The following is a 15,669-nucleotide window of genomic DNA, read 5'->3' as shown; positions in this document are numbered from 1 at the left end:
GACTTGTATTTTTTGTTCTCCCAGACCTCCAGCTGATTTCTTGGGTGTTCTGAATGATTTGCTAACTATCGACCCACGTTGGAGAGACGAGGCAAGCTCAGGGTCCTCTCTGTTTCTCGGCTTGCCTCTCTCCTTTTTTCCCCATAAGGTCGTTTGTTTTGCACCATAATACTTCTAACACAGCATTGATCCACTGGTTTGTACTTCCAGGAATAAATGGGTATAATAATAACCTCCTCGGAGTCGTGTTCAGAAGACTAGTAAACATGGTGAAGCCCCTAAATAATAGTTACACAAATAAGGTACTCCGTGAAGTCTGGTTGCCTAGGCCCTATTGCCATGGGACCTTGGAATCTCTGGAGACCAAGCAGTATCCCACCATGACCCAGAGGCTGACACCAGCATCCCTCTACCTACTCTTTGTCTTAGGCTGAGAATGCCCTTAGCAGAGACTTCCCGGTGAGGACAGCACAAAGGGAAAGCCAAGTTTTTGCTCACCACTCACAGTGTATTGACTGCAGACCCGGCTCCCAGCCCAAAACAAAGGTTCTAGGAACACTCCAAGTACCTTGAGGAATGGGAAGAACCAAGTACCTGTGTGCTTTTAAACAGCCAGATTCTGAATCGTTACTGGAAACAATGGCCCCAAATCTGGGGAACTGGCCAGATGGGGAATGAAAATTTCAATTTCCCCCGAGTTGGCACAGTTTAAGATTTTACTGTATAGCTGATGAGTGTCCATGAAAACCAAAAGCATTCAGTTTCCCAAGTTAGGTGTTGAGCTCTCCCACAGTGATGGATTACATAAGGATGCAAAGTGCCAGGGGTTTTTTTTGGGATGACCTACCCTCAGTATCTTCAATTTAGGAATGCTCTCAAAAAAATTTTGCTACTTTTGCTTGTTTCATCAATTTATATCACAGTCCTGATGAAAAGTAAGATGAATTTTACTTAAAGTAGTCCACATATAATCCATAGCGCTTTCCAGAATTAGACTCCTGGGGCTTCCTTTTTAAATTTAAACATCCTCCCCAAAATATTTTCTATTAAGGTAAATGCTTTTGCTTTTATAAAGATTAGTAGCTTATTTAAAGCTTCTAGCCAGGAAAAACTTAAAATGACTGTCAATTTTTTTTAATAATTTTTTTTGAAGTCATTTTTTTTTAGTACTCAAGAGTGAACAATCCTTTTAGGAAAATTTTCATGAATACTTGAATATGAAATATATCAGGCCTATCAGGTTTTATCCTTGGGATCCTGAAAATTTTGTGTTCTATAGAAAACTAAATAAACCCTCAAGAGAAAACCTGAGTTAGCATTTTCCATATATCCCAAACAAACATTAATACAAAATTTCAATTAGACAGATTATCTGTAGACTTATATGTGAAAAATAAAACATCACAAAGTTTTAAAATTCTTAAACATGCTTTGAAAATCTTTATTAGTCCATTTAAATACAATGTTCATTTACATATTTCTTCATAATTATCTCTGTAAAAAATTGCAGTAAATACAAAGTAACAATGAGAAATATCACAGGAATAAACTCCTCCATTATTTTAAAAATCATCTTATAGTACAACATCAGTCAGTTCTGAGAATATTAAATGGACTGGTTATTACAGGGAATTGTCTCAAATTATGAATAGGACGATATTTAACAATTTAGGTATAATTTAGAGATTAGATTAGCAAGTAGTTTACCCATCACAGGCTGACTCTCCTTTCTTCTTCAGTAAGCTAAAGTGTTAGAAACTTGCCCCCATGGTTTTGATGGGAGTTGTAGAATCCTGTTAATTCTGGAAATGTGGTTTTTTTACCTGAGCGATGCAGGATTTGCAGAGTCACAAATTTAGGAAGAAGATAGGTAGAAGTGTTAGAGGAGAGATTAGGAATAAGTAACCACTGAGATTCCAAATTAAAACATAAAAAATATCACTGAAAGACTGAACATTGTATTTACACCAATTATACAAATTTCAGGGTATCCACATCCAAAGTTAGAATTGTGAAATTAGGAAAAGAGAAAGTGTGGAAAGTGTGTCTTTCCTGGATATGAGAACAATATGTTACATTTTCTCATCGGCACATTTTCTTTCATATGGAAGGAAGTTGCATGAAATGCATTGTTTGAATCAGCAATGAAGAGAATGCACATCCCAATAAATGGCTTTATTAGTGAAAATTCATTGACAGTTTACAAGCATATGCGATAACTGCATTTAAAAGCAATCTAAGGAGGAATGTATTACATGTGAAACGGTCCTAATAGTTTTATTCTACTTTGCAGAACACCTAAAAAGTAATCAAACAACAGTGTTGTTTAAGCGCAGAATTTTAAATAATGTTTACTTTCCTTATGGACAACAATAAAATTAATCACTTTGTAAATTTTAGTATGAGTCCTGCAATTATGTACATTTTACTTTTCTTTTCATTACTTAATTCACAAAATTAATTAGGATGTGTAGGAAATATAAAGATATTTTAAATAGTTCTTCAAAACATATTTTCACTGATAATTATTTTTACACATATTTATATTTAAAATAAAATATATAAATATTCCTTCATATATATATATATATATATATACACACACAAGCTATTTCAAAAAGTGGAAGTACCCTTTTCACATGTAAACATTTTTAAAGAAATATTTACAAGAGAAAAATTTTCCCTCCCAAAGACAATGATCTGCAATCTCTCTCTTATTCAACAGATACTCTTCTCATTTTTTCAGCTAATTCTTTTCTCACTTCAATATGTTTTTCTAAGTTTTGCACTTCATGTGGAAGATTGATGTCCCAAACAGACAAACAAGATTGTATTTCTACAAAAGAAAAAAAAAAAAAATTAAACCAGGTTTCAAAGATTGGCCATAAGGCATTTTTATTTTATTTCTACTTTGTTCACTTACATTTAGTTGTCTTGGACAAATATATATATAAATACAGCTAAAAACAATGTACAAAATTACTGCTATTTATAAGAAAGTCCATTTGGAAAATATTTTAAATATCTTACAGAAACTAATATATGTTGAAAAGAGTGTGGTCCTTTAATAATCTAACATTACATTTTCTGAAAGAAATTATTTTTTCCAACACTGTTCAAGCCATCAAAAATACTGACGTATTATAGCATATGTTATATTTTTTATAAATGTGTAGCACACATAATATTAATTATTTTTTTTTTTTATTTCCAGCATAACAGTATTCATTATTTTTGCACCACACCCCGTGCTCAATGCAATCCGTGCCCTCTATAATACCCACCACCTGGTACCCCAACCTCCCACCCCCCGTCCCTTCAAAACCCTCAGATTGTTTTTCAGAGTCCATAGTCTCTCATGGTTCACCTCCCCTTCCAATTTCCCCCAACTCCCTTCTCCACTCTAAGTCCCCATATCCTCCATGCTATTTGTTATGCTCCACAAATAAGTGAAACCATATGATAATTGACTCTCTCTGCTTGACTTATTTCACTCAGCATAATCTCTTCCAGTCCCGTCCATGTTGCTACAAAAGTTGGGTATTCATCCTTTCTGATGGAGGCATAATACTCTATCCCCAGGGGTACAGGTCTGTGAATCACCAGGTTTACACACTTCACAGCACTCACCAAAGCACATACCCTCCCCAATGTCCATAATCCCGCCCTCTTCTCCAAACCCCCTCCCCCAGCAACCCTCAGTTTGTTTTGTGAGATTGAAAGTCACTTATGGTTTGTCTCCCTCCCAATCCCATCTTGTTTCCTTTATTCTTCTCCTACCCACTTAAGCCCCCATGTTGCATCACCACTTCCTCATATCAAGGAGATCATATGATAGTTGTCTTTCTCTGCTTGACTTATTTCGCTAAGCATGATACGCTCTAGTTCCATCCATGTTGTCGCAAATGGCAAGATTTCATTTCTTTTGATGGCTGCATAGTATTCCATTGTGTATATATACCACATTTTCTTGATCCATTCTTCTGTTGATGGACATCTAGGTTCTTTCCATAGTTTGGCTATTGTGGACATTGCTGCTATAAACATTCGGGTGCACGTGCCCCTTTGGATCACTACGTTTGTATCCTTAGGGTAAATACCCAATAGTGCAATTGCTGGGTCATAGGGCAGTTCTATTTTCAACATTTTGAGGAACCTCCATGCTGTTTTCCAGAGTGGCTGCACCAGCTTGCATTCCCACCAACAGTGTAGGAGGGTTCCCCTTTCTCCGCATCCTCGCCAGCATCTGTCATTTCCTGACTTGTTGATTTTAGCCATTCTGACTGGTGTGAGGTGATATCTCATTGTGGTTTTGATTTGTATTTCCCTGATGCCGAGTGATATGGAGCACTTTTTCATGTGTCTGTTGGCCATCTGGATGTCTTCTTTGCAGAAATGTCTGTTCATGTCCTCTGCCCATTTCTTGATTGGATTATTTGTTCTTTGGGTGTTGAGTTTGCTAAGTTCTTTATAGATTCTGGACACTAGTCCTTTATCTGATATGTCATTTGCAAATATCTTCTCCCATTCTGTCAGTTGTCTTTTGATTTTGTTAACCGTTTCCTTTGCTGTGCAAAAGCTTTTGATCTTGATGAAATCCCAATAGTTCATTTTTGCCCTTGCTTCCCTTGCCTTTTGCGTTGTTCCTAGGAAGATGTTGCTGCGGTTGAGGTCAAAGAGGTTGCTGCCTGTGTTCTCCTCAAGGATTTTGATGGATTCCTTTCGCACATTGAGGTCCTTCATCCATTTTGAGTCTATTTTTGTGTGTGGTGTAAGGAAATGGTCCAATTTCATTTTTCTGCATGTGGCTGTCCAATTTTCCCAGCACCATTTATTGAAGAGGCTGTCTTTTTGCCATTGGACATTCTTTCCTGCTTTGTCGAAGATTAGTTGACCATAGAGTTGAGGGTCTATTTCTGGGCTCTCTATTCTGTTCCATTGATCTATGTGTCTGTTTTTGTGCCAGTACCATGCTGTCTTGATGACGACAGCTTTGTAATAGAGCTTGAAGTCCGGAATTGTGATGCCACCAACGTTAGCTTTCTTTTTCAATATCCCTTTGGCTATTCGAGGTCTTTTCTGGTTCCATATAAATTTTAGCATTATTTGTTCCATTTCTTTGAAAAAGATGGATGGTACTTTGATAGGAATTGCATTAAATGTGTAGATTGCTTTAGGTAGCATAGACATTTTCACAATATTTATTCTTCCAATCCAGGAGCATGGAACATTTTTCCATTTCGTTGTGTCTTCCTCAATTTCTTTCATGAGTACTTTATAGTTTTCTGAGTATAGATTCTGTGTCTCTTTGGTTAGGTTTATTCCTAGGTATCTTATGGTTTTGGGTGCAATTGTAAATGGGATTGACTCCTTAATTTCTCTTTCTTCTGTCTTGCTGTTGGTGTAGAGAAATGCAACTGATTTCTGTGCATTGATTTTATATCCTGACACTTTACTGAATTCCTGTATAAGTTCTAGCAGTTTTGGAGTGGAGTCTTTTGGGTTTTCCACATATAGTATCATATCATCTGCGAAGAGTGATAATTTGACTTCTTCTTTGCCGATTTGGATGCCTTTAATTTCCTTTTGTTGTCTGATTGCTGAGGCTAGGACCTCTAGTACTATGTTGAATAGCAGTGGTGATAATGGACATCCCTGCCGTGTTCCTGACCTTAGCAGAAAAGCTTTCAGTTTTTCTCCATTGAGAATGATATTTGCGGTGGGTTTTTCATAGATGGCTTTGATGATATTGAGGTATGTGTCCTCTATCCCTACACTTTGAAGAGTTTTGATCAGGAAGGGATGCTGTACTTTGTCAAATGCTTTTTCAGCATCTATTGAGAGTATCATATGGTTCTTGTTCTTTCTTTTATTGATGTGTTGTATCACATTGACTGATTTGCGGATGTTGAACCAACCTTGCAGCCCTGGAATAAATCCCACTTGGTCATGGTGAATAATCTTTTTAATGTACTGTTGAATCCTATTGGCTAGTATTTTGTTGAGTATTTTTGCATCTGTGTTCATCAAGGATATAGGTCTATAGCTCTCTTTTTTGGTGGGATCCTTGTCTGGTTTTGGGATCAAGGTGATGCTGGCCTCATAAAATGAGTTTGGAAGTTTTCCTTCCATTTCTATTTTTTGGAACAGTTTCAGGAGAATAGGAATTAGTTCTTCTTTAAATGTTTGGTAGAATTCCCCCGGGAAGCCGTCTGGCCCTGGGCTTTTGTTTGTTTGGAGATTTTTAATGACTGTTTCAATCTCCTTACTGGTTATGGGTCTGTTCAGACTTTCTATTTCTTCCTGGTTCAGTTGTGGTAGTTTATATGTTTCTAGGAATGCATCCATTTCTTCCAGATTGTCAAATTTATTGGCGTAGAGTTGCTCATAGTATGTTCTTATAATAGTTTGTATTTCTTTGGTGTTAGTTGTGATCTCTCCTCTTTCATTCATGATTTTATTTATTTGGGTCCTTTCTCTTTTCTTTTTGATAAGTCGGGCCAGGGGTTTATCAATTTTATTAATTCTTTCAAAGAACCAGCTCCTAGTTTCTTGATTTGTTCTATTGTTTTTTTGGTTTCTATTTCATTGATTTCTGCTCTGATCTTTATGATTTCTCTTCTCCTGCTGGGCTTAGGGTTTCTTTCTTGTTCTTTCTCCAGCTCCTTTAGGTGTAGGGTTAGGTTGTGTACCTGAGACCTTTCTTGTTTCTTGAGAAAGGCTTGTACCGCTATATATTTTCCTCTCAGGACTGCCTTTGTTGTGTCCCACAGATTTTGAACCGTTGTATTTTCATTATCATTTGTTTCCATGATTTTTTTCAATTCTTCTTTAATTTCCCGGTTGACCCATTCATTCTTTAGAAGGATGCTGTTTAGTCTCCATGTATTTGGGTTCTTTCCAAACTTCCTTTTGTGGTTGAGTTCTAGCTTTAGAGCATTGTGGTCTGAAAATATGCAGGGAATGATCCCAATCTTTTGATACCGGTTGAGTCCTGATTTAGGACCGAGGATGTGATCTATTCTGGAGAATGTTCCATGTGCACTAGAGAAGAATGTGTATTCTGTTGCTTTGGGATGAAATACTCTGAATATATCTGTGATGTCCATCTGGTCCAGTGTGTCGTTTAAGGCCTTTATTTCCTTGCTGATCTTTTGCTTGGATGATCTGTCCATTTCAGTGAGGGGAGTGTTAAAGTCCCCTACTATTATTGTATTATTGTTGATGTGTTTCTTTGATTTTGTTATTAATTGGTTTATATAGTTGGCTGCTCCCACGTTGGGGGCATAGATATTTAAAATTGTTAAATCTTCTTGTTGGACAGACCCTTTGAGTATGATATAGTGTCCATCCTCATCTCTTATTATAGTCTTTGGCTTAAAATCTAATTGATCTGATATAAGGATTGCCACTCCTGCTTTCTTCTGATGTCCATTAGCATGGTAAATTCTTTTCCACCCCCTCACTTTAAATCTGGAGGTGTCTTCGGGCTTAAAATGAGTTTCTTGGAGGCAACATATAGATGGGTTTTGTTTTTTTATCCATTCTGATACCCTGTGTCTTTTGACAGGGGCATTTAGCCCATTAACATTCAGGGTAACTATTGAGAGATATGAATTTAGTGCCCTTGTATTGCCTGTAAGTTGACTGTTACTGTATATGGTCTCTGTTCCTTTCTGATCTACCACTTGTAGGCTCTCTCTTTGCTTAGAGGACCCCTTTCAATATTTCCTGTAGAGCTGGTTTGGTATTTGCAAATTCTTTCAGTTTTTGTTTGTCCTGGAAGCTTTTAATCTCTCCTTCTATTTTCAATGATAGCCTAGCTGGATATAGTATTCTTGGCTGCATGTTTTTCTCGTTTAGTGCTCTGAAAATATCATGCCAGCTCTTTCTGGCCTGCCAGGTCTCTGTGGATAAGTCAGCTGCCAATCTAATATTTTTACCATTGTATGTTACAGACTTCTTTTCCCGGGCTGCTTTCAGGATTTTCTCTTTGTCACTGAGACTTGTAAATTTTATTATTAGGTGACGGGGTGTGGGCCTATTCCTATTGATTTTGAGGGGCGTTCTCTGAACCTCCTGAATTTTGATGCTCGTTCCCTTTGCCATATTGGGGAAATTCTCCCCAATAATTCTCTCCAGTATACCTTCTGCTCCCCTCTCTCTTTCTTCTTCTTCTGGAATCCCAATTATTCTAATGTTGTTTCGTCTTATGGTGTCACTTATCTCTCGAATTCTCCCCTCGTGGTCCAGTAGCTGTTTGTCCCTCTTTTGCTCAGCTTCTTTATTCTCTGTCATTTGGTCTTCTATATCACTAATTCTTTCTTCTGCCTCATTTATCCTAGCAGTGAGAGCCTCCATTTTTGATTGCACTTCATTAATAGCTTTTTTGATTTCAACTTGGTTAGATTTTAGTTCTTTTATTTCTCCAGAAAGGGCTTTTATATCTCTTGAGAGGGTTTCTCTAATATCTTCCATGCCTTTTTCGAGCCCGGCTAGAACCTTGAGAATTGTCATTCTGAACTCTAGATCTGACATATTACCAATGTCTGCATTGATTAGGTCCCTAGCCTTCGGTACTGCCTCTTGTTCTTTTTTTTGTGTTGAATTTTTCCGTCTTGTCATTTTGTCCAGATAAGAGTATATGAAGGGGCAAGTAAAATACTAAAAGGGTGGCAACAACCCCAGGAAAAAATGCTTTAACCAAATTAGAAGAGATCCAAAATCGTGAGGGGGGAGAAAGGGGATAAAAAGAGGTTCAAAAAGGAAGAAAGAAAAAAAAAAAAGAAAAAAGAAAAGAAAATAATTAAAAAAAAAAAGGAAAACACCTAAGAAAAATGTAAAAAAGAAAAAATATATATATTAGATAAACTAGTAAAAAATCGTTAAAAAAGAAAAAGGTAACAGTTAAAAAAAAAATTTTACCCGAAGGCGAGAAAAAAAAAAAAAAATGAAAAAGAATAAAATTAAATTAACTGCAAGACTAAAAAAAAAATCACAGGGAAAAAGCCATGAGTTCCGTGCTTGGCTTTCTCCTCCTCCGAATTCTGCTGCTCTCCTTGGTATTGAAACCGCACTCCTTGGTAGGTGAACTTGGTCTCGGCTGGATTTCTTGTTGATCTTCTGGGGGAGGGGCCTGTTGTAGTGATTCTCAAGTGTCTTTGCCCCAGGCGGAATTACACCGCCCTTACCCGGGGCCGGGGTGAGTAATCCGCTCGGGTTTGCTTTCAGGAGCTTTTGTTCCCTGAGCGCTTTCCGTAGAGTTCCGGAGGACGGGAATACAAATGGCGGCCTCCTGGTCTCCGGCCCGGAGGAGCCGAGAGCCCGGGGCCCCACTCCTCAGTGCGCCCTCAGAGAACAGCGCCCAGTTACTCCCGTCTGCCTGACCTCCGGCCGCGCTCCAAGCTCTCCGAGCCTGCGACCAGTTCAAGGTAACACCGAGCTGTGAGCTTACTGTCGGCTCTGTCTCTGTAGCCGGCTTTCCCGTTCCAATACCCGCAAGGTCTGCGACACTCAGACACCCCTGCTCCTTCTGTGACCCTGCGGGACCTGAGGCCACGCTGAACCCGCGTGGGCTTCGCCCCGGTTTAGCCTCTGGAGCGATGTCCCTCAGTGGAACAGACTTTTAAAAGTCCTGATTTTGTGCACCGTTGCTCCGCCGCTTGCCGGGAGCCAGCCCCTCCCCCCGGGGTCTATCTTCCCGTCGCTTTGGATTCACTTCTCCGCCGGTCCTACCTTTCAGAAAGTGGTTGTTTTTCTGTTTCCAGAATTGCTGTTCTTCTTCTCTTCGATCTGCCGATGGATTTTCAGGTGTTTGCAATCTTTAGATAAGCTATCTAGCTGATCTCCGGCTAGCTGAAGCAGTCTCAGCCTGCTACTTCTCCGCCATCTTGACTCCTCCCCCACATAATATTAATTATAATCATTGATGTCACTGCACTGAGTTTGGAATAGAGTATCTTATTAAACATTACCTTTTTGATGTTGTGAACTCTCAGTACTTTTCCGGATATACCCCAAAACCAGCATGACATTTTTAAGACTTCCTTTAAAAAAAACATGAATCTTCTGTTAAATCAATATAACAAGTTGGACTTTAAAATGTCCTTGGAACTTACTTTTTTAATTCTACTTTTGGAGACACATCAATTATATTAAATTAAAACGCTCCAAGACTAGCAATTATTTAATGTTAGAAAATTTGTGACCTATTCCTTGCTACAATTTTTAGGAATTGTGTCAATCTGAGAAAATAATTTAACCTTTTAAAACTGGGTTGAGGGCCCCTGGGTGGCTCAGTGGGTTAAGCCTCTGCCTTCGGCTCAGGTCATGATCTCAGGGTCCTGGGATCGAGCCCCGCATCAGGCTCTCTGCTTGGCGGGGAGCCTGCTTCCTCCTCTCTCTCTGCCTGCCTCTGCCTACTTGTGATCTCGCTCTATCAAATAAATAAATAAAATCTTAAAAAAAAAGAAAACTGGGTTGAATGTTTATACAGCCCAAGTTATATAATTAAATGAGATTGTGTGCATGAAGGTGCTTTGGGACTAGTCAAATGTGAAACATTTGGATAAAGAATTGGAAGGATGGATATACTGAAAGTCTGTCACAGAACGATACTTTCTTCTCAAGTCATTCACTAAGAAGCCCTAGCTGAGCACTAGCAGTAAAAGGGCAAACAAAGACATGCAAACCCAACCCATATGGAGTATACGTTCTAGTGAGGAGACTGACATTAATGAAAAAGATCCAGGACCCCAAAAAGAGAAGTTTGACCTCATCAGTACTGACTTCTCAGGGGCTTTGAGACATGAACTGCCATTTTGAAGAAAGAGCTAATTTAGTCTATCTTCTTGCCTTAGTTAACGACATTATCTTAAATCAAATAAGCAAAGAACAAAACAGCTCATGAAAAACCCTGAGGCAGTATGAAGCATGGTATTTCAGAGGGACTGAAAATATAATAGAGCAGAAAGTGCAGAGGAATGTGGTAACTAGCAGAAGCCAGAAAGGTGAGGTGAAGCCACGTTGCGCCTGCCACACCTTGTAGCGTGTTTAAATTTATCTTTAAAAATCAATTAAACTCACTGAAATCCACATAATGTCAGTAAGGAACAACCACTTGGGTCCTAAAGTACATAGAAATTAAATGAGAGGTTGGAACAACCTTGGTAGAATAAAACTAGAGAGACAATCCACTAGAGACCTACTGCTCTGCTTGTGGGGACATGTATCCTGATAGCGAACCAATCACTCACCGCATCTAGTCTAACTCCTTCTGTCCAGCTCCAAAATCCATTCATTAAAAACCGGGTAAGAGTAAGGAGAAACATTTGTCTCTTCTTAATGTATTCCTGTTAGAGGAATTTACTATTCTCTTCACCTGTCAAACACATTCTGACCTCTTCCCTAGTTACATTAACTCTAGTTTTGCAGAACTTAATCCCATTGTTATTTTAGGTCAACTTTGCATATATGCTAATACTATTCTCTAAACCAAATAATTGGTTAAAAGAAAACAATGGAATGTATTTATGTAGAAAATATAATCACGTGCTGTTATGACTTCTTCGTATTTAAAGAGAAAGAAAAGACAAAGTTTGCTTAAAACATCATGATTGTCAATACTCACACATTGCAGAGTTCAGCATATATTGTTACAAGAATACAGATTTGCTTATAGAATGAAAAACCAAATTTAACAAGGGTGGGAAGCATAAACTGATCAAAACAGACGTTTCCTTTAATATCTTTGGTTAAAATTTAAAAATACTTAACATTATCTATTTCCTCTTTTTGCCTTAGGTATAGAAAGTAAGATGCAAATTCAGTGCTCGGCTGCAATAACCTGATTCTCTGTGGGACTGGGAGCATCTACTCTCTCCATTTTTTAAATGGCCCCATTCAAAATGTCTCCCATTCCTGTTTCATTATGTGACCTTCCAAGACACTTGAAATGACATTGGAAAGTGAAAGAAAAATAAAAAATAAAAGCATATTTTTATCATCTCAAACAATATGGGAAAAGATCTAAAGGAAAGAAACTTACCTAACTGTGCTGTCATCATGACTCTGACAGAGTCACAGAAATTCTGAATTATACGTATAATTCGACGAGTTGAAAGATCAAGGAGTAAAATATGGCCTCCTCCAGTTCCTATCCAGAGAGCAGTGTTCTTCTGGAGGCACAGGGTTTTCACCCTCCCAGTATAAGACAGTTTGTGTTTTGATTCTGCATTTACTTTTACCATTTCCTCCCTAAAACCATAAAGAAAGTATACATTCATAGTTTTATCAACAATTAAGAGAGAAAACAGATGTATACCTATATATACACACTACAGATAGCATCTTGAATTATGAACACATGACAGTATATGTTATATACCATTAAAATTCTACAAAACTAGTTTTGCAAAATACAGAATGCTGAAGTAGCTTCCCTACTTGAAACACATTATCAAAGATAACACAATAGCCCCTTAACTTCAAGAAATTCTGAAGTACATTAAATGGATATAATTTTTATAAATAGCAAGCCTATGTAATTCAGTTTTAAAAAAGAATAAATTTGCCCAATATAAATAGAAAGTTATTTTCAAAAGGTTTCCATGAACTCTAAAAGTTATAAAGGAAAATTAAATTTTAGTAATTTACATGTAAAAGAAACCAATACCAACCACTAAATTCTTCCCTGAGCCAATGAATAACTCTGACAAAAATGAAGTGTCCAGAAATAAAAGAACTCTAATACTTTTAGACCTTCAAGAAGTAAGGGGAATTCCCAGCATTTCAGAATATGTATCTCCTTACCAACCAGTGAAAAATGAAAAGATTCTAGGCAAGTAAACTTTGAAGTGTCATTTTATAGATATAGGGCGTAATCTAAACATTCTCCAGGGTATAAAAAATCTACATGGTAAAAACAAAAGAAAAAATATAAAGTGGCTAGAAAATAAGGCTGGCTGAGGTCCCATTTCCAAGAAGCAGCACACGAAAGAGGTATTTGATTTAGAGTCTGAGATTTATGTCTAACATCCTGGATCAGACTAAGAACTGGCTGTCAGGTGTGGTCTTAACCCTTTGTCCTTAGGTAGCTAGTGCACTGGTCAGTTCAGTAGGTTATCCCCCAATTTTTAAAATTGTTTTGTAACTTTATCTTTAGAGCAAAGTATCCTTGCACCTATAGGATAATTTTAACTTTGAGAGCTGCCTGGGTGGCTCAGTTGGTTAAGCAACCAATGCCTGGTTTCTGCTCAGGTCATGATCCCAGGTCATAAGATCAAGCCCTGTGTTGGGCTCTGCATTCAGCGAGGAGTCAGTCTGGGATTCTCTCCCTCTGCCCCTCTGCTTGTTCCCCCTCTCTCTCTTCCTCTAAAGTAAAAAATTAAAAATCCTTAAAAAATTTAATAAACATCAATACTGTAACACAACTAGATGTACCATCATCTGTGAACCCAATATGATCACTTTCAGTAATGTACTATTTTTTCATTAGAGAATATTCTTTGTAATACCTTGAAGAAACCATAAATATTATGTTCCTTTTTTTTTCCAAAATGCAATTTGCTAGATGTTAAGAGATGGTGCTAAAAAGCATTAACAATTTGGTTTCTGAGTTTTTGTTAGTTTTCTAGTTAGAGGCAAAAACATAGTATAATTAGCCATACTTCCATTCTCTGTGAGAGACCTGTCTCTGTAAAGACAGCTCATACAAGCATAAAATAAAGAACCAATGACATCGTACCTATAGTCAACAATATGTTGTACACCTAAAAATTTGTTAAGAGGGTCAGTGTCAACATTGTATTCTTTCCACAATAAAATACAATTAAAAAAATAATTTACTTTAAAAAGTGCACACAGTCTATTAGTTCACAGAGTTTTTCAGTTTTCTTATCCCGTACTTCCACAAATGGGCTATTTTTCTTAGCAACGTAGAGAGCCGTGTCTACCACCACTGCTATGATGTTGGAATCACTGAAAGCTGCATAAGAAAACCTAGAGGGAAAGAGAGAGTGTCACTACTATTCATTTCTTGCAAACAGATTGGCTACCATAGGCTCTATCTTCATGGCAAGCTCCTAGCTAGCCCTTGAGGCTTAACTTAAATGTCAGCTTTTCTGGAATTCATCCCTGACCTATCAAAATACACCACTCATTCCCTTTCCCACACCAGTACTAGCTGTAATACTGTAGAGCTTATTAAATGTAAAATTGTATTTATTAATTACTGTATCCCTGTAACTGTGATTTCTTAAGGATAAGGACCATGTATTTTCTATATAACTCCAATCCAGTAAAGAGTCACCAAGTACCTATCTATCTAGTAGATACATAGAGTAGATAGACGGGTGAGTATCTATCTAGAAAAATGCCTGGTTAACAAAAGTAGGCAGTTTGTTAAGCGGCTGGATAGAAGGATGGATGGATGAGGAATGAACTGACAGAGGAATGAAAAGTCATGAAAAAGTAGAAATGGTTAAAGTTGCAATTCCATCAGATAAATGACACAAAAGTATCACAGGGTGTAAAAAATCTTCAGTTCATCATAGGGCAGGAAGATTTCTTTCCTCTGTCTTTCTTGTCCTGGCAAGGGAAGCAAAAACATGTGTTGCCAGAGAGCCACTACATTTTAGGCAATCCTTGAAGACAGCTCAAACTAGTCCAAATATTCCAGAGAATTTTAGAATTTATAAAATACTTTTGTGTGTTATCCTATTTGATCCTCAATAAAAATCTTAGCAAACATTACAGATCTCAATGTCTGTAATTATAGAAAGCTTACAAATGCTAAATAACTTGCTGGAGGTCACATGACTGGCATGGTACAGAAGCAGGACTCTACACAAGGCCTTGGAGGCCTGTGGCTTCAGAGGCCACATCATCCTTCACTACCCATCACGCCTCTGTCAGTGAGCACGGATGACAGTAAGGAGGGTAGTGAGGATGAAGCAGCATCTAATTAGCGATGTGGTAACTGCTTAGCCAGGAGAGAGACCAAGGCAACTGAGAAGAAAGTATTTCCATGTGTCTATGAAATCTCTTTTGGGAGATGAACAGAAAGGTTCTCTCTGGTAAAGCATTTATACTCCAAATCTCACATGGAATTATAGAGGGTCGATACCCATGATCTCATAACATGCTCTATGAAATAAGTTAAAAAAAAAAAAACCTGGGAGCCCTTCTTTTTAAATATTTTCAGGCTTGGGGGTGCCTGGGTGGCTCAGAGTTTATAGCCTCTGCCTCTGCCTCTGGCTCAGGTCATGATCCCAGGGTCCTGGAATCAAGCCAGGCTCTCTGCTCAGCAGGGAGCCTGCTTCCTCCTCTCTCTCTGCCTGCCTCTCTGTCTACTTGTGATCTCTGTCTGTCAAATAAATAAATAAAATCTTTTAAAAAAATTTTTTCAGGCTTGTTTAGGCTGGTTAGGAGTGTAAGTTCCAGAATGAGAATAAACTTATCCAAACATTTACCACACACTAGGAAACAAATCTGTGAACAGGATGGAAAACAAAAATTCTCACCCACAAGAATCTACAATATACAGCAGTGTATCTGAACCCCAACTCTACTTCAGAAACACCTGAGAGCTTGAAAAGAAAAATACTGACTCGTGGGCCCCACTCCATGATGCATTCTTCGGATTTAATTGGTCTGAGGTGAGTCTCAGGC

At 38.0% G+C, this 15,669-nt stretch overlaps 1 protein-coding gene across 2 annotated transcripts in view; it reads right to left on the bottom strand.

Moving 5' to 3' along the window:
- Positions 1-1,409: 1,409 nt before the first annotated feature.
- LRRK2 (leucine rich repeat kinase 2) overlaps positions 1,410-15,669 on the bottom strand; it is a 139,532-nt gene continuing 125,272 nt past the window's right edge. Inside the window, exons 48-52 of one of the 2 annotated variants that reach the window (XM_032347771.1) lie at positions 13,846-13,998; positions 12,047-12,255; positions 9,975-10,046; positions 2,707-2,836; positions 1,410-2,656 (exon numbers count right to left, since the gene is read on the bottom strand). In XM_032347771.1, the coding sequence (XP_032203662.1) occupies positions 2,715-2,836; positions 9,975-10,046; positions 12,047-12,255; positions 13,846-13,998 (556 nt within the window). In that variant the 3' untranslated portion in view covers positions 1,410-2,656; positions 2,707-2,714. The other variant, XM_032347772.1, reaches the window with a different exon arrangement.

Source organism: Mustela erminea, chromosome 6, assembly GCF_009829155.1.
Source record: "Mustela erminea isolate mMusErm1 chromosome 6, mMusErm1.Pri, whole genome shotgun sequence".
Classification (NCBI taxonomy): domain Eukaryota; kingdom Metazoa; phylum Chordata; class Mammalia; order Carnivora; family Mustelidae; genus Mustela; species Mustela erminea.
This window is presented reverse-complemented; position numbering and strand designations above follow the sequence as displayed.